This window comes from Molossus molossus, unplaced genomic scaffold (genome assembly GCF_014108415.1).
Source record: "Molossus molossus isolate mMolMol1 unplaced genomic scaffold, mMolMol1.p scaffold_m16_p_3, whole genome shotgun sequence".
Taxonomy (NCBI): domain Eukaryota; kingdom Metazoa; phylum Chordata; class Mammalia; order Chiroptera; family Molossidae; genus Molossus; species Molossus molossus.
Genome location: NW_023425366.1, coordinates 119,299,024 through 119,323,728, shown reverse-complemented (window position 1 = coordinate 119,323,728; position 24,705 = coordinate 119,299,024). Strand labels below are relative to the sequence as shown.

The 24,705-nt window shown below is 52.7% G+C and overlaps 1 protein-coding gene across 1 annotated transcript in view; it reads left to right on the top strand.

Moving 5' to 3' along the window:
* The window catches only part of KCTD5 (potassium channel tetramerization domain containing 5), a 32,819-nt gene extending 12,350 nt beyond the window's left edge, over positions 1–20,469 (top strand). The window contains exons 2-6 of the mRNA XM_036280770.1: positions 3,999–4,107; positions 6,538–6,629; positions 8,779–8,874; positions 11,866–11,991; positions 18,830–20,469. Of these exons, the coding sequence (XP_036136663.1) occupies positions 3,999–4,107; positions 6,538–6,629; positions 8,779–8,874; positions 11,866–11,991; positions 18,830–18,859 (453 nt within the window). The 3' untranslated portion in view covers positions 18,860–20,469. The remainder of the gene's footprint in view (positions 1–3,998; positions 4,108–6,537; positions 6,630–8,778; positions 8,875–11,865; positions 11,992–18,829) is intronic.
* Positions 20,470–24,705: the final 4,236 nt, after the last annotated feature.

The following is a 24,705-nucleotide window of genomic DNA, read 5'->3' as shown; positions in this document are numbered from 1 at the left end:
AAAAAATTTTTTCTTCTTTATTGATTTTAGAGAGGATGGGAAAGGGAGAGAGATAGAAACATCAATGAAAGAACATCGACTGGCCACCTCCTGGATGTCCCCCACTGGGGATCAGGCCCACAACCTGGGCATGTGTCCTGACTAGGAGTCAAACTGATGACGCCCTGGTGCATGGGTTGATGCTCAACCACTGAGCCACACCGGCTTGGCTTACCATTGATTTTTAAAGAGAGAAATATGAATTGTTTCACGTACTCAAGCATTCATTGGTTGATTCTTTTTTTTTTTTTCCCCGTTAATTGATTTTAGAGAGATGGAAGGGAAGAGAAACATCGATGAGAGAGAGCATCGTTTGGCCACCTCCTGCATGCCCCCCACTGGGCATTTGGCCCACAACCTGGACATGTGCCCTGATCAGGAATTGAACCGGCGACCTCTTGGTGCATGGGTTGATGCTCAACCACTGAGCCACACCAGCCAGGCCATTGGTTGATTCTTATATATGCCCTGACTGGGGATGGAACCTCCAACCTTGATATACTGTGATCACATGCTAACCAACTGAGCTACCCAGCCAGGGCCTGGATGAGAGTCCTTTCTAAAGCCCACTCTGGTTGTGTGTGTCCTTGTGGACTCCAGCCCAGCAGTAGGTGTGTCTGGAGTGACTGGCAGGTTCTGGATACCCGATAGAGCTGGTGTGTGTTCCAGGAGTGTGGAAGGGTGCTCAGCTCTGGGCAGTTAGGGTTCTGTTGTGTATCTGAATGCCTGGCCTCTCTCTAGCGTGCTCTCAGCCCGAGCTTTCTAAATCAGTGTGTTTAATCAAGTGTGTCAGGATGGCCTCTGCAAGGTTTTTGGGAAAACATTTTTGTATTAAAAATAGAATAAGGATTCAAGTGTAAAATTCACATGGATTTTTAAAGTAATCCACACGAGGCACTGCTTTGACTCGGAGCTGCTGAGCCTCAGAAGGGACATGTAATGTGTCCTTTGAGACCCTCCCCATCCTGTCCTTTTCCAGATAAGCCTCACATTTTGAGGCCCAGCCCCAGTGCCAGCTCCCCCATGCCCATTCTAGGCACCCCATCCAGGTTTGCTGTGCCCAGGCTCCTGCCCTTTTCCCTAACCCCCAGTTCCGCAGGCTCTCCTGCCCTTCCCACGTTTTCTGACCCACCTTTTCTCTCCAAGCTTTTTAGGCCTGGGTCACCTTTGTGTATCTCATGCTGCACAACATATTGTTGGCACTCAGTAAATGTCCTTTTTGCCCTGGCCGGTGTGGCTTGGTTTGAGTGTCATTCTGTACACCTAAAGGTAATGGGTTCGATTCCCGGTCAGGGTACCTACCTAGGTTTTGGGTTCAATCCCTGGTCACAGTGTGTATGAAAGGCAACAACCGATCAGTGTTTCTTTCCCTCTCTCCCTTCTTGTCTCAAAAACGAAAAAAGTCCTTTTCTTCTGCCAGGTCCCAGCTCCGAGTGCATTGCCTAGGTTGTGGCTTCTGTGGCCTTGAGTCCAGGGTCTGATCACACTGAGACTGGCCCTGAGGCCTAGGCGCCTTGTTACAAGTTGAGGCTCCCTGATGTTTCCTGAGGGTGGAGATGAACTTCGTCTCCTCTGATCTTTTCTACATAACCTTCTGCCAGCTGTCTGTGAGGCAGCAGTGAGATGATGAATAATTCCTGAGTTTGGTGATGTTCAAATGTCATGGTTCAGCTCTTTTCATACTTGGGGATAGAGAGGCTAGTGCCCCTCTATCCCATGTTCTGACAGCTTATTCCCTTTTTTTCTCAGACCTTGGCCCCTTTGTAGGAAATCGTGGTCATTCTTACTAGTAGGGAGGCTGCTGAAGTAACATTCTTCCAGAAGCTGGTCTGTGGGGTCCTTTAGCCTTGCTTGGAGAGCAGTAGAGGTCCAGAGGCTGGGAGGCAGGGGCTTGTGGGACAGTGTGTGATGAGTGCTTTCTTAGATGGGGGGTGGGGCTGGAGGATGAATTTGGGAAGTCTGTGTGGTTGGAATACTGTCCTGGGGGACAGGAAGTTGATGGTGGGGGAGAGGAGGACTGGGTGGTGACTGCAGATAGGGCGGAGTGCCAGGCCTACAGGAGAGAAGGGCACAGAGGTGCTCTGGGCTGAACAAGGACTGCACACAGTCCACCAAGACTCCAGGTCCAAGTGCCTCCAGTCTGGAAACCTAATTGATCTAAGAACAGAAATTTTGTGAAGGTGGACCTAGGGAAGAAACCCTTGAAACTATGAAATTTTACTACTCAAATTCCAGAATTTAATGTTCATGAATGAAAAGTAGGGTCCTAACATGGAGTATTGCTTTGTGGTCAAGAGGCTGCCTGCTTCTTGTGTCTCTGGGCTCTAGGGCCTGTGGGCATGTCACATCTAAGAGGTTTAGGAGTTTCCACCATGCCATCTCCCCTGCAGAGATGCCTGATTCATTCCTGGGGCTGTGGCCAACCAGCTGCTCTTGAGTTCTTCGTGGCCCTTACCTGCTAAGGACCTCTTGTGAGCCCCGGGAGCCATTTTCTAGACAGGGAGGCCACACTGAGTCTCAGACTGGTTTAGAGTCACAGTCTTCAGGGTGGAGACCTTGGCACTCTTTGCCTTCCTCGGGGCCACTGGTCCAGGTACCAGGCTCTGCCTGGGGAGGGCAGGCCAGCTTGCGGGAGGGAGCAGGATTCTCGATAGGCGGAGTGCTCTGATGGGAGGGAGAAGCTGTTTGGTCCCTCATCCACCCAGTGGTCCCACTGGAAGACTGCCTGGATGGGGTCATACTCATCAACCCAAATCAAATATGCAGCTGACATATCTTCAGTGTCCTGGCAGCATCAGATCCATTGCCTTAGTGGATCCTAGTCCCTGTCACACATCCCTATACCAGTGTGGCTTGTTTGCCATAGCCTCTCACATGCCTGTTAACTCTGCGCAGCCTTCACAGAGTCCACTCTGGTGGTGTCATTGTATGGGGACTGCCCCCAACCTAGTGTATACCTCCCCTGGCCACGGCTGCAACAGCCAGAGAGGCTGTGGTTGGAATGGACTCTGAAGACTCTCCAGTGGGCAGCAAGGGGTCCCTGACCCTCAGAAAGGCCCCCAGTCCTGGGGGTGGAGCCAGGGCTGGCCCAGGTGTAGGAGGACCCTCTAATGGTCTGTTTTGTCAACAGCTTGGACTCCGGGACCACTGCCCAATGGGTGAGCCTCCATTGGTGGTCAGCAGTCACTGTGAAACTCTGGGGCAAACGAGGTTCTGTTCCATGTGCCTCTGATCCGGGCCATCGTCCCTGACCCCCATTCCTGCACACTTGCCCAGGGAGGAACCCCAAAACACAAAGGGCAAGCCCTGGCTGCAGAGGTCAATGTCTCGGTGTCATTCAGAAGTGGACCTGTCAGTGTCAGCCCTGCCTTTAAGAGTTTTCCACAGAGGAGAGTCTGTTAGTCACTCTTGAGGGATAGTTTCTAAAATGGAAAAGGATTAGCTTTTCTTTAAAATTTTTTTTTTTCCTTTATTGATTTTTCAGAGAGAGGAAGTGAGAGGTGAGAGGGGAGAGAGATAGAAACATTGATGAGAGAGAACATTGATTGGCCGCCTCCAGTGTGCTCCCCCACTGGGGATCAAGCCCATAACCTGGGCATATGTCCTGCCAGGAATCAAACTGGCAACCTCTTGGTGCATGGGTCGACGCTCAACCACTGAGCCACATTGGCCGGATGGATCAGCTTTTCTTTATAAATCTTTGGAGCTGTGAGGAAAGAGTCCCCATACATACATTTGTCTCATAGTGAATGAAGGAAGCTTACTTAATTACAAAGCAGAGCTTAAACTTGGCTTAGACCTGAAATGGTAACATCAGGGTTGGAGGCTGCAGATGGCAGGAGACATCAGCACTACTTAGGAGTTCACTAAAGTGCAATGAATTTTGACCTGGTTGTGGGTTAGCTGTGGAACCGCTGCATTCTTGTCCACGATTCATGTTGGTGCTTTATTCTTTGTAGGATGAAACAGGTGCCTATTTAATCGACAGAGATCCCACCTATTTTGGGCCTGTGCTGAATTACCTGAGACATGGAAAGCTGGTCATTAACAAAGACCTTGCAGAGGAAGGTGAGTTGAGGGCAGGATCTGGTGACGGTGGCAACTGGACCCCTTTCTGGGCCTGAGCAGGCCCTGTGCACCAGGCTGGTGTTCGAGTGCCCATGCCCCCTGCAGAAGTCCTAGGTGCCCAAGTCCCCTCACTTGCCCCGTGCTTTCTCACAAACATGTCCCATGGGGCAGCAGATGCTGATCTCAGAGAGGTGAGAAGGCTGTTTGGTACGGCCTCTTCCTTTCTGTCCTCCAAGAAGCAAAGGCTCATTAGAACCAGGCTGGCCTGTCAGGACCGCTGTAGCAGAAGGGCCTGGGGACTTCGATCCAGGACCCTGCAACCCCACTTCCTGACTACAGCCCCTGGTTGTGGGTGGATCCAAGGGCTCCCTTGGTGTCTAGTTAGTGATACATGAGGGTGGGGCTCCTCCCTTGGGAGACCACCCATTTCCACAGGTGCTTTGGCTAAAACAGTCTGAGGGTCATGTGTTAGGAATGTGCCCACCATGCGAGTCTCCTGGGTGTCTCAGAGTCTCAGTCACCCCAGGTCTGCTCTCTTTCCAGGGCACCACTGTGCCATCACCTCTGAATTCTGTCTGCGTTCCCAAGTGCTGTACTACGTTCCAACTCTCTGTCACAAAGAGCAGCAGGTGCAGCCCTGTGGGCACCAGGTCGGAGGCTGGTGTCTGCATGTTCTGGTGTGGGCTTGGCTTCAAGCACCAGGGAGATCTGGAGAGGTTCAGGACACTGTGACACAGAGTGGGCTCTGGCTTCTCTGCTCTGTTTGCGTCCTGGAATGACTGCCAGTACTGAACTGTGTCCTCCCTCAGCTCTCATCACGTCTTACTCAACATCTTTCTGGGCCTCTGGACCCCCTTTTTTTTTGTTCACACACTTGTATGGTTTGGGGTGCCTTTCCTTTGTGTTGTGTGTGGGCAGCTGTATAATTCGAGGCTAAACTTCACAGCCTCTTCTCAATGCGATTTGCTCAGAAAGGGCTACTTGATGTGACCAAGCCCTGCCACTTGGCCTTGCTCACCTGCCTTCCTGCCGGACTCAGACAGTTTTTCAGGAGAAACGCCCATGTGAACACCATTTCCCGGTTCTGCCCTTCCAAGTATAGTGCTTGGAGTGTCCAGGTGGAAGAAAGATGTGCGCTTTAGCCCTGGCCGGTTTGGCTCAGCAGTAAGAGCATCGCCCGAGGACCAAAGAGTCCCAAGTTCAATTCTGGCCATGGGCACGTACCTTGGTTGCGGATCGTTCCCAGCCCTGGTTGGGGTTGTGCGGATGGTAACCAATCGATTTCTCTCTCTCTCTCTCTCTTCCTTCCTTTCTTCCTCCAGCTCTATCTGAAGATTAATGTAAAAAATATCCTCGGGTGAGGATTTTAAAAAAAAAAAAAAAAAGATGTGCCCTTTAGGCCCAAGCACTTGTCCTAAAGCTTCTGGTGCTCATTTGCAATGCCCCTCAGTCCCATCAGTCCCTACCCATGGATCTGAAGAGGGGAGGTGTTGACAGTCGCCTCGGGTCATCCTGAGAAGTGACAATCTAGATGCAGCCTCTCTTTGGGTGGCCCTGAAGAAAGACATCCTGCCTGGCAGGCTGCTGCCTGCCCCCACCTTTACCCTCTGTTGCCTCACCTGGGGACCTTGTTAAGGAGGCAGCATGAGTGGTCCAGCAGCCAGAGTCCCCAGCTCTGAGTTCCTGGTGCTGCCAGTGGAGGAACCGTACCATGCAGAGTAAGGTCCAGTCAGGATGACCAAGCATAGCAGCCGAAGGCACACTCTGAACCCTCTGGAATACCCATGGGGAATCCCTGAAGCAGAGCCCCTCCAATTTGTTCATTAGAATTCTTAGAGATTTTGAGTGCATCACAAATGGCTATCTTTGGGGAAAAAAGGAGTTCCTAAGTTGACGAGTTCGGGGGTGAGGAGCCACTCCCTCAACCAGCCACAGGCTGATGCTTCAATAGGGAAACCCCGAGGTGCTGAGTGACTCCGAGACCTGCATGAGGCTACCTGGCCAGGCCTGGGCCTCTTGTGGAAGGGAGGGAAGAATTGGCCAGCCCAGAGCAGGCAGCTGCAGGCTGTGGAGGGGAAATGCCAGTGTTTCAGCTCATGTGCCCAGCATGGAGCTTGCAGACCACACACGTAGACCTGTGTGAACCACCTGGTTTGTATGTGAGTTCTGCACCCAGCATGTCACTTGGAGGGGGGTTCATGTAGGAGTGTGTTCAATAAACACATCTTTCTCCATCTGAGCCCTCTGCCCTCCGTCCTGGGGAGCCCTGCCGAGAGCCAACAGTATCTGCGTGGAGACTGTTGGGGTGTTAGGGTGGGGGCTGAGGAGTCTTTAGTGGGCTAGGCATAGGCCACAGGTCCACAGCGGGGCTGAAATGAAATGCTTCTACTTTAATTTGGTGAAGATTATAGTTATTTTTCTCTATTCCAGGAGTTTTGGAGGAAGCAGAATTTTACAATATCACCTCACTAATAAAACTTGTAAAGGACAAAATTAGAGAACGAGACAGCAAAACATCACAGGTGAGACCAGTGACGAATGTGCTGGAAGCTTCCAAGACCTGGTGCATATGTGCAGCTCCTTCCCCTTCCTCCTCACTGACCAAGGGCAACTGGTCAGCTTCCTGGTGAGGCCTTGGGATCTGGCTGTCTTATCTTGTTGACCATCTTCCTCTGAAATTGTCCTAGCACCTAATGGCACTGTGGCAGGCATGAAGGGTGAGTTCATCTAGCCTATCCTCAGGACACCCAACTCCAGTGAAAGAGACAGACAGCCGCTGGGGAGGAAAGTCAAGTCCAGTGAGGTTGAGGAGGTGGCAGGGAACAGGGAAACTTCTGAGGGGAAGTGACTGGACATTGCAGGCAGGGCATTAAAGTGCAAGGGGCCAGTGGGCTGTGTGCTTGCCCATACAGAGGGCCAGTGTGTGTGTGTGTGTATGGAGGGGAGCAAAGTGGAGAGCTGGTCTTGGGCTGGGGGCAGGCAGTGGAGGCGGGAGTCTGTATACCTGTGTCTGTGCGATGAGGACTCAGCTTTACTGGGAAATGAGAGCTTGCTCGGTTTTCTTTGTGCCGTTTGTGTGCCTGGTGGTGCTGGAGCCAGCACAGCCACTCTGCTGCCCATTAGGCCAGTGCTGTGTGAAGTGGCCTGTGTCCGTCACCTCCGTGAAGAGATGGGCCAGCTCCTTGCCAGAGAGCACAGCAGTAAGCCCATGCCCAGTGAGTGCAGTTCCTCCGGGATGCCGTGAAGTGGATGGTCCCTCAGAACTGCCTTTTTTGTTTCAGGTTTTTAATAAGAGAAAGTTTATTCAGAAAGTCACAGAGGTAGAAGAAGTAAACTGTAGAAAAATGGGCTCAGGAAACGTAGGCAAAAGAAGGGCCCTTGGAGCTGAGGAGAGAGGCAAGGAAAACATGCCCTGGGGGAAGTCAGGGACTTGTTCCATAGAGAGAGCCGCCAGGGCTGTGGTTATTATCTGGGTCTTTGTCCACTTAAAACCCTTTTGCACACCTCCCTTCCCCAGCTAGGCACTGGCAGACACCGAGCCAGAGCTCTTGGCCTTTGTGAAAAGGCTCGCTGACAGCCTGGCCACTCAGAGTGGCTGGTCAGGGGCTGGGCCTAGGGGGAGGCCCACTGCAGTGACAGGTTGGGACCACCACCCACACAGCTCCCATTTGTCCAATGGAGTCGCTTGGGCACCAGGACAGTTGGGAGCAGACATGAGAGTTTCCTGATCATCTCCAGCTAGTTGGCCTCCCCCATCCAGCAGCCCCACTTAATGAGCCAGGTGACCTGGGCCGACACAACCTGTGTTCCTCAGTCTTCCCTTGCATAGTGGCATAGTGGACGTAGAGGAGCCCCTTGACACAGGGCCAAGAGAGAATTAGGGCTCAGGCTGGGTAGTACTCCAGTGTCACTGTCTCACAAATGAAAGCAGTACTTCAGGCTGTGATCCTGTCACTTGATTGTCACTGCCAGAGAACAGCCTGGCATTCCTGTGGCCCCTTCCCCTTGGTTACACATGTGTTGTGTGTGGTGGCTGCCTCCTCCTGCTGGAGTAGCTGCTCCATGAGGGCAGACCCCCTCAGGACTTCCTAGCACCAGACAAGCCTGAAACAGAGCTCAGGGACGGTCAGGTGATGGCTGGCTCAAAAGATATGGCAGTTTTTTGGAAGCTAGTTCAGTCCAAAGGAGGGCTCTTATCTGAGCTGCTGTGTGTGACTAAAAGCTTTGCTATGAGCAGGGGCTGGGTTGGTCCTGCATTGTTCTCAGGCCTCCCCGTCAGTCCCTCCCGAGCTGGTGGATTCAGGGTCTTTGTGTGGTTCCCCTGTAGAACAAAGATGGATGTCCTCATGCAGTCATGTTTAGATACAGTAGATACAGGTGCTCTTGGCATTTTAGGAGCATGACTTGTTTTATTTTGGAATGTAGAAATAGAAATATGTTTGAAGGGAGACGAGGAAACAAGAAATGGCAGCTGTTCCAGCCTGTTTGTTTTGTTTTGGTGTATGTGTTTGGGGCTGCTTTAGGCATCATGACCTGAGCCTGAGGTGGAAAGAAACGGTAACCTCACCAGGCCTGTCTCCAGAATCAGCAACCCAGGCAAGGTTGGTGGACTGAGGCTGGGAGCAGCAGAGTATGTGGGGCCTATCTCACCTGTGACCCTTGTTCTTGCAGGTGCCCGTGAAACATGTGTACCGTGTGCTTCAGTGTCAGGAGGAGGAACTCACGCAGATGGTGTCCACCATGTCCGATGGCTGGAAGTTTGAGCAGGTGAAGCCCCCTCTTCCTGTTATTGATGTGAGCCTGTTAATTACAATGGCCCCACCTGGGTCTTCAGGGTTGCTGGCCCCAGGGACCAGTAAGTAATGAGGCATTGGGTGCCTGTGGTTCCTGGAAATGTGGTTCCTCTCGAAAACAGCAGCCTGTGCCTTGGCATCTGGATGGGGAGGGTAGAGTTGTTCTTAGAGCACCTCTCCTCTGCTTCCTCCCCATTCATTCTGCAGTTATTCTTGCTCTAGCTCATTCTTTAGGGGGATTGTTTTCTGAGCTTCTGTCTTATATCTAGTGTGTGTGTACTTGACATTCTGACCACATCCCAGCCTGGCCCCACCTCCCTGTCCCACCTGTCTACCTGACTCCTCCTGTGCTGACTTGGGCTCTTTTGTGCTGGTGGTGGCATGGATGGCCTTCCCAGTGGGACTGCTCTTCAGCCCTCCAGCCTCCAGCCCCTTTCCTGCCCTTGACTAGAAAGATGCTGCTGATGCTGGCCTGGCTGTGCCCCTCCACTTTCCTCAGCTCTGCTCTTGCCATAGACTGGGACTGGGACTGGGACTGATGTGACAGTGTGTGAATGCTGGATCCTCTTCCCTGCTCTCCATCCCTTTCTGCACCTCTACATGCTGCTCTTGTCTTGTGCAGCTGTGCTTAGTACCTATGACCTCAGAACACATCAGGCGTGTTCTCTGAGTGCCCAGCACCTTTCCTATCAGCTTGTCTTTGCTATTCCACTTTTTTGGCAGAGACTCTGAGGTTTGGGCTTGTGACCTTCTTTGACTCCCAGCCCAGGGTACTGGTTATGACCCTGTGACCCCAGCCCTATGTAGTGACTGCCCCAATCACCAGGCCCTCTCTGGCCTCTGGGACTTTCCTCTGTTGCTAGATGCTATCTGGGGCCGGTTCTGTCCACGGCAAGCGGCATTCCCCAGAGAGTATGGGAAATTACATGGTCACTCTAGCATCCCTCCTAATTAGTCTACCCCTATTCTTTGGGTTTTTTGAAATAATGGATTGCATTGTAGAGTGCTTGGAGTCCCCTCAAACCATCACTAAAGACAAGTGCAGTCAGCATTTGTGTCCCTCTCACCACCCTGGGACCAGCCACCAGAGGGCTGCCCTGTCTTTGCACTGAAAAATCCAGGCAGGGCCCTGTGGTCTGCATGTGTGTTTCTTGTGCTCTGACCTCATCAAAATCCCACCAAAGACTCATTCAGGAACGATAGTCTCCTGCTGCCCCTCCTCTTGTCCTTGGTGTGCTGCCTAAACAAGGGCTGGGGAGATGGGAGCTGCAGTCACCAGTTCAGGATCTGTGAACTGGGTCATCCTCAAGTGGAGCTAAACACCCTATGACTCCTGCTGGGAGGGAGAGTACCTCCTGCCTTTTGCATGGCCATCTTCCTCCCCGTGACCAGCTTAGGGACTTTGTCCTTAGCTCCTCTGAGTGGATCCTAAATCCATTGAAAAGAGCAGGGTCCTCACTTCTCTATAAGTCTTATTCCCTTTTCCTGGTTTGTCCCTTGGGGGTGTTGTGCATGCCAACAAAAGCCCAGTACCAGAGTCATGTTTGTTTAATGAGAAGCACTCTACTCTCAGAAGCATGAGTTGGACCTGCTTCCTGGGCCCAGCGAGGTGGCAGGACTGAACCCAGGGTCACCCAGTGGTCAGTGACAAGGCCAAAACAAGGTACTGAGCGAGGCTTGGAAGAGACTCGCCTGCCTCATGAAAACATGGCCTCTGGGAAGAGCCAGTTACAACTGACTGCACACCCACTGCCCATTCTGCATCCAGGGCCATGCACCACTGTGGTCCAGAGGTGGCAGGGCCCATCTCCTGAGGGGCAATTGTGAACCTAGAACAGACTTCTAGAGACACAGGGAGAGCATGTCTGCCCCTTTTCCATGGGCCTCCTGTGCTTTTCCCTCCCTCCTCTGGTCACTTTGGCCTCACCACTCTGAATGTCCCTTACTTGGCTACATCCATCACCCCTATCTCATCCTTCCCATGTCTTTGCACTCAGAGCTCCCTCATGCCTCTGGCCTTTCTTTTGAGTACGTAGGAAGGCCAGAGATTAAGGGGCCATCTAGGTGTTTGTTTGCTCTAGTTATGCCATTGATTGTCTTACTACAATTTTAGTGTTTTCTTTTGATGAATTTTGTATTTAAAAGCACAAAAGCTCTTGGTGGCCCAGGGGTAGGCTGGAGCAGGCAGGTCAGCCCTTGGCCCCTGCATGGCTGTGGTAGTGACTTGGAAGCCCATTGAGATGTGCACTCACACAGACTGAGACTGAGACAGACATGCAGAAGCCACAGCTTCTTAGCGTCATCTTTGAGATTCAGACAACTCTACCCTTTGCAGTCCTCCTACGTCAGCCTTTCCTCCCATCACCAGAGTGTAGGCCTTCTCAGTTCATAGCCCCTCAGGGAGAAAGGGTCCATCCTGGCTTCCCCTGGTGGCCTGGTGGCTGTGCATTAACAAGCAGAATGGGAGATTGTCCTCATGTGTGCATGTGTGTGTGGTCTGGGCCTGTGTGAAGGGAGCAGCTGGTGTGCTAAATGCCCCAGTTCTACTGCCTGCTCCGAAACAACCAGCTCGGAGCACGATATCCTCACTCTGCCATCCTTGGTACCCTGCTTAGTATTGTGCTCCCTTTTCCCTGTTATCAGGCAGCATCTCCTATAGGCCTAGAAACCCTGAAATCGCTGACCATCTTGTAGAGAAGGCCTGTCCTGCATGAGGTGTAGGTGTGTGGCGGTGTGCCACTGTGGGTGTGTATGTGCCTGTATGAGTATGGATGTCAGCATTTTGTTTTTCCATAAGTTCATTAAAAATCTCTTGGCTAAAACCTGTCCCTTAATCTCCCCAAATGTCAGCTGTCTTTGCCATGGGTTTTTGAAGGTTGTTGCTTCCTTCCTGGTGGGTGGGCTGGTCCTGAGCCTGGTGCATGTGTGGCTCTGCCCACATCACATCTGCCTTCTCTTCTTCCAGTTGGTCAGCATTGGCTCTTCCTACAACTATGGGAGTGAAGATCAGGCCGAGTTCCTCTGTGTGGTCTCCAAAGAGCTGCACAATTCCCCGTACGGCACTACCAGCGAGCCCAGTGAGAAAGCCAAGGTGAGTGACTTTGGGCAAGCAGGCAGGCAGCAGCCATGAGTACTCTGGCCTGTGGAGGGGGCTTGTGAGGGCAGAAGCCTCCCTTTGTAGGGTTGGGTTTTTCCTCAGAGCTTTATCATTTCTTGCTGTTCTCATCAACTCCCGGCTCTGCAGGCCTCCTGGTGTTTGCTCACCTGTGCCTCTTGTTCATCATCCTGTAATTCTCGAGTGAGTGTCAGCAGAGTCCTGTAATGAAGAAAATATCTGGGAGGTGGTGGATCAAGGGATGTTTGGACACAGGCTCCCCCACAGGCAGCCCACACTCTCTGCTGACTCTCTCTTCTATGGGAAAAGTTGCTCCTGGAAGTGTTGTGTCTGTGCTTTTTTGTGTGTGTGTTCAGATAGAGTAGGAGGGGGAGAGAGAGAAGCATCGACATGAAAGGGACACATCGAGTGGCTGCCACCCACACAACCCAACCAGGGCCGGGGACAAACTTCAACTGAGATACGTGCCCTTAACCGGAACCAAACCCGGGTCTCTCTGGACCGCAGGCTGACGCTCTAACCGCTGAGCCAAACTGGCCAGGGCTTGTGTCTATGCTTTTAAGTGATGCCACCACTTTGGGCTCTTTTCCTGGGGATTTGGGACCAGGAGGCTGCCAGGCAGGTCCCCTGAGTGGCACCCTGCCTTGGCCATACCCGCCCCGAATTGGGAGTTGAGTTTGGTTGGTAAAAGGAGTGGATCCTGCAGGTTCTGTTATTTGAATCCATGGAGTGTTGCCTCAGTCTGGCACTGGCCAGTCTTTATGTAAACTGGCGTTGCTCCCTGCTGGGTGCTGGCTCTTTTGTCTCATGGGGAGGACAGTGCAGCTGGGGCGAAAGTGTAACTGTCATGTCACTTGCTTTCGCGTTAGCCTTGTGGCAGGGAGCCACGGCTGGCCTTGCCCAGAGGTGAAAAGAGACTAGTGGCATTTCCTCTGGATTCGTTCTGAGGTTAGGGATTCAAGACAAACACAACTCAACATTGACCTGGGCTGGATCTACCTGGCAGGACTTTCAGAACTTTGAACTAGGTGGTGGCCAGAGAGTCCTGCATCCATCTCTGAGGGGGAGTTAGGGGGTTCTTTGTGGCCTTAGCAGAACCCAGGAGGTTGAGGTCAGGCTCTGTGGCAGCCCTCGTGAATGAAGACTCAGGGTGCTGTCTGCCAAAGGGCATTTGGAATGAGTTTAGGAAAAGTCTAGAGGCAGAAGGATTTTAACATTTTTGTTTGTTCGTTTTGTATTTTTGTTAGTCCTCACCCAAGGATATATTTTTCCATTGACTTTTAGATAGAGTGGAAGGGAGGTAGAGAGAGAGAGAGAAAGACAGAGAAAGAAACATCGATGTGAGAGAGACACATTGATTGGTTGCCTCCCACACGACCCTAACCGGGGCTAGGGATGGAACCTGCAACCCAGGTATGTGCCCTTGACCAGGAATTGAACCTGAGACCAGTGGGCTGACTCTAACCGCTGAGCCAGGCCAGCCAGGGCCAGAGCCAGAAGAATTTTAACTGGTGACATTAAACTGGGGTTCCCAGGTCTTTTTCAGACTCAGCCAGAGTGGCCTCTGGCTGGCCACCATCTGCTTAGAACCACTCTGTAAACCTTTTAGGGTCTTTCTTGAAGGAGTGGGCTTGGGGACTAACAGCAGAGTCACTGTGCCTGCTGGCCCTCCACCTGCTTCAAGCAGCTTATTTACCATAGCAAGAAGTCTTGTGTCTTTACACCTGGGTGAGATTATGTCCAGGGTCCTCTAGAGTCCTCAAGTCCCCGCCCTGCCCTGCTTGCTGCTAAGTGTTCAGGTCTGGGGTGTCCTGCCACTGCTCAGGACAGGACCTTGGGGATGTGCTTTCTGTAGAATCTGGGGAAGAAGGTGACCCCACCTCCCTGTAATCTCCCAGCCTCATCAGGAGGCACATCTCTCTGAGCAATTGCAGGACTCTTGTAAGATATTTATTTTTAGAAGCTTTTATTTCTGAAATGAGCCTAAGCTCATTTCCCTCAGGTTGCTTTTCAGTTGCAGAAAGAATGTGTGAGCTTTGAGGGAGCTCCTGGCATGACCCCAACTCCCTTTGCCATTGAAAATGCAGCCCTGTTTCCCTCTCTAAAAACACCTGGCTCTGAAGTGTGGTGGCCACAGTGGGGGCACTCTGGAAAGCCATAGAAAACCATTGGGCTGGATTGGGGATGGTGCTTTGGGGACACCCATGTGCAGCCTGGTTGCCGCAGTGCCACTCATTCTGAGGGTAGTGAGTATCACTACTGTGGACCCACCTGCTCACCAAGTGATAGCCTGCAGCACATAATAGCCTCCCTTCTCAGGCTAGAAGTGGCTGGAGAGAACAAGTGGGGGTGGGGCAGCTCCACAAGGGGAATGGTCCACACTAGAGCTGCTAAGTCCACCGCCAGCTACAAGTTCCGGGCTTCCCAAACCACTTTCCGATTCCATGGTTTGCTGGAAGTATTCACAGAACTCATCAGTGTTATGCTCACAATTACAGTTTATTACAGGAAGTGTAGAGGAAGGATTCAGATACACCAGGGGAGAGCACATGGGGTGGAGGCCAGGGAACCAGCCAGATGTAGGGCTTTTGTATCTTTTTTTTTTTTTTATCCTCACCAGAGGACATCCCTCCATTTTTTGCTCAGGTAGAGTGGGAGGGAGAGAGAGGAACAGAGAGAGAGAGAGAAACATCGATGTGAAAGGAACACATCGAGTGGCTGCCACCCTCACGACCAACCAGGGCCGGGGACAAACTGCAACCGAGGTATGTGCCCTTAGCGGGAACCGAACCCGGGTCTCTCAGGACCGCAGGCCAACGCTCTAACCGCTGAGCCAAACTGGCCAGGGCCAGATGTAGGGCTTCTTTGTGCTCCTCATGGAGTCAGGGTGGGTGGCAACTTGAACAGAGCATTGCCCACCAGGATTGCTCCCTTAGCCTCTGAGTCCAGAGATTTTACTGGGCTCAGTCGAGTAAACATGATTGATCGATGATTAATCACCCACATACCTGATTGCAGTCTCCAGCCTTCCTGGTCAACTGATCCTGCGCCCTATCACATTGTTAGACTGTCCAGTGTGACCAGGAACCAAGGGCAAAGCCGGACCTCGATTTGGGCAACGTTTAATTCACTGCAAAGAGGGAAAGGAAACTCTGGCACTTTGCGAGCACCAGAACCCAGGGACAGTGGGGTAAGGGAGATGCTTGAGACCTGTGTTCCTCCATGGTGTGGTCTGGGCATGTGCATTTGGGGCCCAAGCCGTCAAGATGAGGCTGGTCTGTGCTTTGCTGCACAGTACAGTGGGAGTTTCTGGCCCTAAGCACCCATGGTCCCTGAGGACTGTCTGGGCCAGTTTCCCTCTTCTACCCTCTGCCTTGCCCTGTACTGACGGTGTCCTCTCTTTTTCTCCTTTGCCGCGTGCTGTGTGCTGAGCCAGAGTGATGATGAGGAAACAGGTCATGATGGGAATAACTCAGATTAAGTGTAAATGTCCTGGTGAGCTCTGCTGCCCTTGCAATGGACCCCGAACCTTAGTCTCCTTGACCCAGTCCCTCCTCTGTTCCGTGTCTGTAGTTGACAGAGAACTTTCCACACTAGATGCCAACTGTGTAGATCTGCAGTAGAGCCATCCTGTCTGGGAGTGGGGCTGTCTGTCTGTCCCCTGTAGGATGCCTGTCTGGGTGAGATTGGGACCTTGGCTGGGGTGCCTGAGAACCCTGTGTTTCAGGCCTCCTCACTCTGAGTTTCCGTGGGCAAGGACATGGGCTTATACTTCTTGGGGGCTGGGCCATCCCCAGCCTCAGCCTTCCCATCCTGTTGTTGGTTCATGGGCTCAGGGCCAAGGAGTCGGGCTGTGCTGCAGAGGGTGGTCTCCAGTCCTAAAGCCAAAGCCTGAAGTGCCCCTACTTCCCAGTGTCTTGGGCAAGGGATACTGGTGGAGAGTGTGCAGATCTTCCTTCTGTTTGCCTCCTTTGCCCACAGCTGCTCCTCACTTCCTTGCCACCTCCCAGCTTCTCATTGCCTGAGATTCATAGGCCCAGCTGATTCCAGAACCCAACTTTGTTCTCCATTAGCAGGAACCACCTGGCCTACTTCTTTATCTTGCACACAGGAGTTGAGGCCCAGAGAGGACAGATTGTAGGTGGATGAGCCAGGCATCATTCTGGGGTCCCCTACTACCACCAGGGTCCCTGCTGTGGACTGAGCCCTGCAGGTTGGGACCCTCAGCCTCTGCCTTGGGAGGAACTCGGAAAGGCATGAGGCCTGAAAGCTGACCCTCCAGCCATGAAAAGTCTAGACTTGGGGCTTTTTTACTTTTAGTGGTTGGGGTTTATTTTGCAGAGTGATTATATAAGTACATAACATCCTCAGTTTTGCTCTTTCACCCACAAATCCTAAAATATTTACTATTTGCCCCTTTAAGAAAATGTTTGCCAAGCATGCGTCTAGACCAGCTGGCAGAGTCCAGGGAAATGCAGCACGAGCTCCATCTGTCCTTTTAAACTTTCTAGTAGCCACATTAAGTAAGAAATGTGAAATTTATGCTAATACTCTTAATCCAGTATGTGTAAAAAATATTGTCATTTCAACCTAAAAAAATCACTGAGGTACTTTCTACTTTTCAAAGTCTCTGAAATCAGGTGTGTAGTTTGTGTTTGGGGCCACATCTTAGTTGGCTCAGCAGCATATGGGCAGCAGGCCCTTGACTTTGGGCTGCCCTGATGGTGACCAGTGAGCCTATATGAGCTTGGAGGAGCTGTACCTAGTGGTTGGCTGCTGGGTGCTGGCACTGGGCCAACATCAGGTAGGGACTAGGGTACTTCTTTCAGCCCTCCCTCCTCCCTCTTCTCAGTTATTGATTTACATCTGCTGGCCAGAGCTGCTGCGGTGGCCCTCACTCAGGTCAGGCCTGGGAGGGGTGGGTGTGGGCTGGTCACAGAGCAGCCCTGGAGCTACCCTGGCCTATGGATCTGCCTAGGCCTGCTCATGGGGGTGCTGCGCGTGGTACGTGGACGGCCTTGGTCCTTGAGGGAGGTGGCCCAGGTGAGAGCTCTGTCCTGAGCACTTTGACTGTTATAGGTCCTGGGATCTTCTGTCCTCTTTAGGCGAATTATTGGGGCTTCTGCTCTGGCAAGGCAGTCCCTCCTGTGCTGTTCTCATCTTGCTCCCAGGCCAGGTTCCGGTTGTGCAGGCCTTATGTGTGTGTGAGCCTCCTTGTTTCACTACTTAGTCCTGTGAACTCAGGCACTCCCTCTACTCTGCTGGGCTCCCACAAAGGGAGGGCATCTCTGTGCATCATGGGTCTCTGCAGGCCCTAGCTTTCCCTGCAAACAGAAAAAGTAAAGGGCCAGTGGAGACCTCCTGGAGCTAGGACTAGTGCCTTGGGGGCAGGAGGGACCTGCAGGGGCTGATCTGGGCCTTCTGGGCTTTCCCAGTGAGCTGGCAAATCCTAAATCTAGGAGCTTGCCCTGGTCTGGCCTGAGGAGGGATGTGCAGTCTGGGCCTCTGCTCTCCCAGCACAGTGGAAGGTATACCTTGTAAGGACTGCAGCATGGGCTGTCTGAGCAGCCCCAGAGCTCTGAGAGACTCAAGGAGCCCAGGTCTGTGGACCAGCAGGGGTGTAGGGATATCAGGGGACAGCTGGAGCAACTCCCAAGAACTTGAGTCATTCAGACGAGCCCTAGGTGACTATGAGGGACTGGCTGCCCTGCCATGGGCAGTGCCCTCGCTGGTGAGTCAGAGGCCAGCAGGACACTTGATGTGAACCTGAGAACCATGCCTCCTTCCTGCAGGGTCTTGCTGGGAGGCAGTACCTCACCCTGGCTGGAGCATCCACATGGGTCTGGGCCTGGCAGGAGCAGGGCTGGCTCCCTTCCAGAGCATTATCCCCATCTTGCGCCTGGGTCCCAGGGCTCTGAAGCACACAGTGTCCTCGAAGCCATATCTCTCTCAGCTCTGAAATTCAAGTGTAGAATGCCCCTGGGCAGCTCACTGTTACTCTGCTGATGGGATCCTAGGGAGGGTCATCTTACAGCATTGGCCTTGGCTAGGATGGGCCACGCTGGGACTTGTGGCCTTTCTGTCCTGGTTACCTGGTGCTTAGCAGCCATGCTTGATGTATCAAAATAGTAATATTTGCTAGCTTTGAAGCCCCCACCTAGGGACACAGGGTGATCCCACTCACTCCCTCCACCTGGCCTGTATGGGTTTGACTCCGTAGGCATTTGTCAGTGCATAGGCCTGCCCCCAGATGACTCCAAGCCTTGAGGAACTCCCTACTCAGATTTGGAGGTGGATGGGATGCACAAATGATTCCAGTGGTAAAAGGAGAGGGGCTGAGTGTGATGGTAGAAGGCTGCTCAGGCCCTGAGATGCCAGGGAAGAGTGGGAGGGGGAGAGGTGGCTATTGGCAGTCCAACGAGCCTGATAAGGAGCTGCCCCCCTCTGGCCATGCCTGTGTGTCTCAGACCTCCTGAAGAAGCCCAGGGAGGCACCTGGTGGAGGTTTGGGCGTGCCTTTCTGATGTCAAGATGGGATGGAAGGTCGGAGGAGTTGGAGGAGCCAGCCCCTTGTATAGGCCAGGAGGTGTGCCAGTCAGCCCCCCTACATTGAGGGTCAGCTGGGCTGGGTCCCAGCCTATTCTTAGACCCTGGCTGTGGTGATGGCTTCCTCAGGCCCCTGAGCCGAGCCATCTGTAGGCTGACCGGTCTCTGGGCTCCACTCCCTGAAGCAGGGCACGTGGTTCCAGGGCTGCATAGTTCCTGTCTCCCTGTGCAAGGCCCACATCCTCACTCTCTGCATTTGATATTTTCAGATTTTGCAGGAACGGGGTTCAAGGATGTGAGGAGCACAGTGCTGTCAGCTGAAGAAACATTTTACTTTTCCCAAGATGAAACGAACCGCCATGTCGAGGAAGCTTGGCCGTGAGAAGAAACCTGCTTTTGACAATTTTCTATAGAGATCTGGGTGTGAATCCTTTTTTGCCTCTGAGATGGGTGGTGAGACACATGACCAGCTGTCTAAGGCCGGGCATCCCCCACTAGAAGGAGGTGTGCTGGCCAGGCGGACGTTCCTGTGGGGGCCTTCGCTCGGTTTTTCCAAGTGCCACACAGGCCTGAGGCAGGATGCTCCTGACCAACTCCCTTTAATCACTGAAGATCATTTAAAGGACAGCGTTCTTGGTGCTACATAAACAGTCTGTAATGGAGCCTGGGCCTTGCTGGTAGAAAGTGGCCACAGTGCTGGGCCCCAGGCTCTGGGTGTCTGCTAGTCACCCACACCACACCAGGCCCTGGTTCTCGGGTCAGAGAGTCGTGCCCAGGTGTGATTGGTTGGTGGTTTCTCACAGCCTTGGGCAGCTTTTGACAGAGGTGGCCTCTATGTGTTCACTACTTCCTGGACCCCCCCACCCCAAGGCTGGGCCTCCTTCAGAGCCATGCTCTCCTGACCTGATTTGACCTGGCCTGGAATAGTCAAGGCTTCTTTATTTGTATTTTCCAGGAGAGAGACCTTTGCATCTCTTATTTCCCAGTGTGGATAGACTTCCCAATGTTTTTACTTCTTAGAAATGCCTAAAAGTGTTGCTGCATTTTGGATTGACCTGTTAAGTCATTTAAAGGGAGGTAGAAATTTTGTTTTGTTCATCCCACCCATAGGCTCTTGGGGGAGCTGACGCTCTTCAGTGCCTTTGTCTCACCTGGGATGGAGGTCAGGCGGGAGGCCTGTCCACCTGGCTTCTGGAGCTGAAATTCCGGGTCACATTGAAAATTGGATGTTTACAGCGCATCACAAATATTTCTCTTTCTTGCCAGCTCTTTTATTTTCTTTGTATAACTATGCATTTCTCTCTGATATTTCTGGGATGTTTGAGACTCCATCTGACATGACATTGGAGCTACTAGGATTCCTTTAAAATCCGCTATCCACATGCTTTGAGAACGACCTTTCTGAGCTGGTCGTGAAGACTGTTAGAGTCTGGGGGACCTGGCTCGGACAAGTAGCTCTCTGCTTCCTGACCTCGGGCTTCCCAGGGGAGCTGTCACACTGACACCGGGGCTGCTGACATGTCGGGCAGAGGCTCTGACACGTCTAGTTTCAAATGCTTCCGGAGGCATCTCACCTGTGCCCTCTTCTCCTTTGCCAATAAATAACCTGATTAACCAAGTTTTCCAGCACCTAGGACTTACCTAGTCCTTTTTGTAAGGTCTGTTTTATGTTGTTAAATGGCTTCATCCATTTATAGCAACCTTTCTTTAGGGTGTATTTAGCTCCTGGTGACCTGTTCTCCTCATGGAGCTTTGGGAGGAGGGTGGCCTTGGCTGGCCTCGGGGTATACCTGTGGGGCGCTGCTGGCCGCTTATTGTTGTTTAATTTGTGACCTTGACATTATGAATAGGCTTTTTTTTTTTTAATTTAAAGATATTAAGACTTAATTCACTAAAATTTATTCTAAGGGGATATTTATACTTTTATACTTTTTTAGGTATCCGTATTTTATCAGCTTACAGTTTAATGCCTAAGTTTCCCCTGAAAATAGCAAATAAAATTGTGTATTTATGAATGAGCAGAGCAACTCTTAGTGTCTTAAAATGCATGGAAAAGCTCTTGGCGACATTGGACATGGTTAGTGGCTAGGGTGGAGCTGGGTTGTCCACCTTGTCAATTACTGTCCAGCCTGGTCCTGGCTAGGGCATTAATGCAGCACATGCCTGGGGATAAGATCATATTTGAGTGACTTAAAGTACTGATGCCTCATCAAGTTACGTTTGTCCACCTGTCTTGTCTCTTACTCTGGCCAGAAGCACCAGCTTCAAACTCCTTTGTGTCCTTGGGCATTCTGAGCCCCCTAAGCCCACCCCGCGTAGTCACTCTGGCTTCCACTGGTGGCTGCTGTGTGACAGCTGTTGGAGAGCTCTGGCTCCTTGAGGATGGCTAGGATGTTCTTGATCCCAAGATGCTGGTGTCTCGGACTTTCCAAACTTCTAGCCTCTTGGGGTATCTATCCTGTTTCCAAGTGTGGGGCCAGCCTGGCCAGGGGCCCTAGGATCCTGGATGGGGACTTATTCTGCCTACCCAGGCTGGGAATAGGAACTGACTGCCTGGAGCCTGGGCTCTCCAGTGCTTTATGTGCAGCCTGGGGCACATGGGGAAGGACTCCAAGTTCTGCTTTGAGGAGTTTGCTTTCTGAACAGACTAAACTTGGCATCACCCAGTTTCCTGATGCCAACAGTGAACCTGGACATGCCTCTAGCTCCCTCTGCCAAGTGGGTACTTGGGAGATGTTCCAGAGCATCTCGGGTATTCCTGTCAAAGCTCTGAGCTTGTCTTTTGCTCAAGTAAAGGACTGGAAAGGAAATAACCATTTGATCTAAGTCATGAGGTTGAGGAGGGAGCCCTGCCCCTTGGTCCTCGTGCTCCAAGCATAGCTTGCCTGCCATGAAGATGTGTGGGGAGGGGCAAATGACACAGCTTTTGGGCAGCCTTAGGGCCACCAGATCTGTACCTTCAGGAAGCCAGAGGACAGGACAGGAGCAGAAGACTGGCGCTTGGTGTGTGAAGGCTCCCTGTGGGGTCCCCTGCTGCTGGGCCTCTTGCAAAGCCCATGCCCAGAACCTTCCAGGGCTTTGCACAGGGGCAGGCTCTGTCCCTTGACACCTCACCTTGCTCCTCCTCTCTCCTGTGTTTACTTGTGTTCACCCAACAGGTGCTTCTGACATCTTTCATCTTCCCCCGAACTGGTGGCAGTGGCTGGCTGGTGCCCTGTTACCCACCAGTCACTGAGCCCAACTGAGGCAATAAAGAGTTGGGCCTACAGGGCAACTGTTTGTCCCGCAGACCCTGTGTGCTCAGGTCTGTGGGGAGCTGAGGCCCAGGAGCCTGGGAGTTTGTGTGCTCTGCCTCCCAGAAGCAGCTCCATCCCAGCACCTTGGAGCAAGCTGTCTCCACTGAGACAGACTGAAAATCTGGACACTGATGCACACCCCTAGCGGAAGCTGGATCTCTGGCTTGGGGGCTTTGATTTGCATCTCCTCTTTGCCTTCCCTCCTCCATGTCTGCTGAGCACCTGAGCTCTGGGTAGTGCATCAGGCCTAGGGCTCAGCTTAGGGCACACAGCCAGTCCTGTGACATCAGAGCCATGGCTGACCTCTGGTCTTTGAGGCTGGAAGGAATCTGGGTTCCTGGCCCAAATTTTCTTCCTGGGGTTCCTATGGGTTGATCATAATGTTTACGTGAGCGTGCCCATGTGTGTGGTGTGTGTGGATTTCTGGGCTTGGTTGTGGCCCGCAGGAGGGGTATCTGGTTCCCCAACTCTTGTTTCACCTGTAGGCTGCTGTGATTGCTACAGATGGGCCTTTCATTGTGGTCCCTACCCTGGTTTGGGCCTGCTTCCCTCTGCTACCCTGTGGGGCAGCAGACAGTCTCCAGTTCTCCAGTGTTCTTTCTGCTGCTGACCTAACTTGGGCACTGCCACCCACCACCTGGCAGATGGCTCTCGAGGCCATCTGTAAACTTGTGTCTAAGCTGTGCCCCTGCCGAGGGTGAGAAAGGAACTGATGACATATCGGGGCATGTCTCTCCGTTACCTCCCATCACACTAAGTGGGCCGTGAACCGTGAATGGCATGAAATAAATCTGCTTTCCTTTTTACTCTCTTGGTCTCTTAAAGAGTGTCTGCCCTTCCTCTCTACAGCCCTCTGGTTGAACATCTGATCTGGGTCTGGGTGGGGTAGGGAACTATGCCCTAGGTCATGCACTGGCCACCATCTTGGCTGCATCAGGAGCCCCACCCAGAACCCCAGACTTGCCCTCCCAGCCTAGCTGGGTGTGGTGTCACTGGGGGCTAGGTTGCCCTGATATCTGTGGCCCTCCTCCCTGTTATCCCTGCCCTGTAGTAGGAGGATCAGGAGGGGGATTAATGGGAGACCCCAGGGCACCCAGAAAGCTGGGACAGCAGGCATGAGGAAGCAGAGATAGGGTGGCAGCCTCTGAGAGGAGCCTGGTCTTGACCCATCTTCAGGCAGCGAGGCTTCATTCTGGCCTACCCACAGAGGCTACAGAGGGGCTTCCCTCCAGAGACTACCTAATCTCTAATCACCCCTACCCCGGGGCCTGAAACTTGAATACCCTCAGAGTGGGGGCTGGTGGTGGGCAGCAGGGGTTCAGTCAGGTCTTTCTCCAAAGCTGTAGGGCCCAGTCCAGCCAGGGTTACCCAGAGCTTTTCCTTAGGGCTACCCTCAGGACACCCCTAGCCTGGTTCCACCCCCAGTCCTCTGCCTGGGCCTTGGTGTACCTGCTTTCCCCTGAGGGACTCGGAGCCCACCTCTAGTCTAGAGAAGTAGCACATAGTCCACTCCCTGAAGGGTCACAGAGCAGCCAGCAGAGAAGTGGGGCCACCATGAGCCTCTGCCAGTTTTTGCACCTCTGGTCCTTCCTGCCTGGAGGCAGGGATGTGCCGGGCAAAGTGGAACACAGAGAGGAATTAAGTATTTGTTCCCACTCTGTCCCCAGGCACAGTTCACAGCAGGTGCTTGCTAAGTGCTTATTGATTCATTCCATAAATATCCAGACCTGTTTTCATTCTGACACCAGGCAGGCAAGCTCTACCTATGTGTGCACAAGCATCCCAGAGGTTTGTGCTTGCGTAAGTGTGGGTGTTTCTGTGTGCATGGGTGTGTGCGTGTTGTGTACAAGTGAGCGCGTGTGCATGGATGCGTGGGCGTGTGTGAGTGGAGGCATAGGCATGTACACGTGTCTGCATGAATGTGCATACATGGTATGCTAGGGAGTGTGTGCCTGGTTAGGTGGATATATGTGTGTGTAAGGCAGCAGCAGATGGATCCCTGTCCTAGGAGTCTCATCCAGTTCATTATTGCTGAGCAAGGCAGGTAAGCCCCAGCACCTTTTGAGTTGGTCTGCATGCCGGGTAGAGCTGACCATCTGGCCACAGAGGAGGCCTGCTGTGGATGTGCTTGGGCCAGCCTGCGAACCTGAGATTGCCCCATGGGCAGACATGCTATCATGGCAGGGCCAGAGCACACTGGGGTCCAGAGCTCCAGACACCTGTTAGTGCTGGATTCCTGGTGTTGATAGTCTACAACAGATTGAGTGGGGTTGCTGATGACAGGAGGCAGGAGAATAGGGCCGCAGAGCTGGGCCCAGGTCAGGCTACAGGCCCGAAGTAGGGGATCTCCATGCAGGATTCTGGCTCCTTTCTGGATTGGGGGTGGGGGTTCTTGCACAAACCATCAAAGACATCAGCAAGTATGGCCTGAACCCTGAATTCTGTGGAAGGAGGAAGGGAGGGGTTCTAGCCCATGAAGCTGCTAAAGCCTCAGCCTCCATGGCCCTAAGTGGCCTGGGCCTTGCCTCCTCTGATACCTGTCACATCTCTGGCTGCCCATGCAGTGTGTGGACTTGATGGGGCCACAATGGTTCCTGCTTCCCAGAGGTTTGGGGAGGTCCAACTCCCTCAGACGTTGGTTCTGCAGGGCCCAGCTGTGCCCAGGCAGTTTCAAGGAAAGTGTGGAGCCTCGGAGGGAGGCAGGCAGGCACTGGAGCCCAGGGCAAGACCCACATCGCTGTCACCCTGCCACATCCTCTGGCAGATTCACTGTCCACCTGGACACCCCTGAGAGGCAGAAGTGCTGTCCCAGGTTACAGGAGAGAAACAGGCTCAGAGTGGGCAGCAAT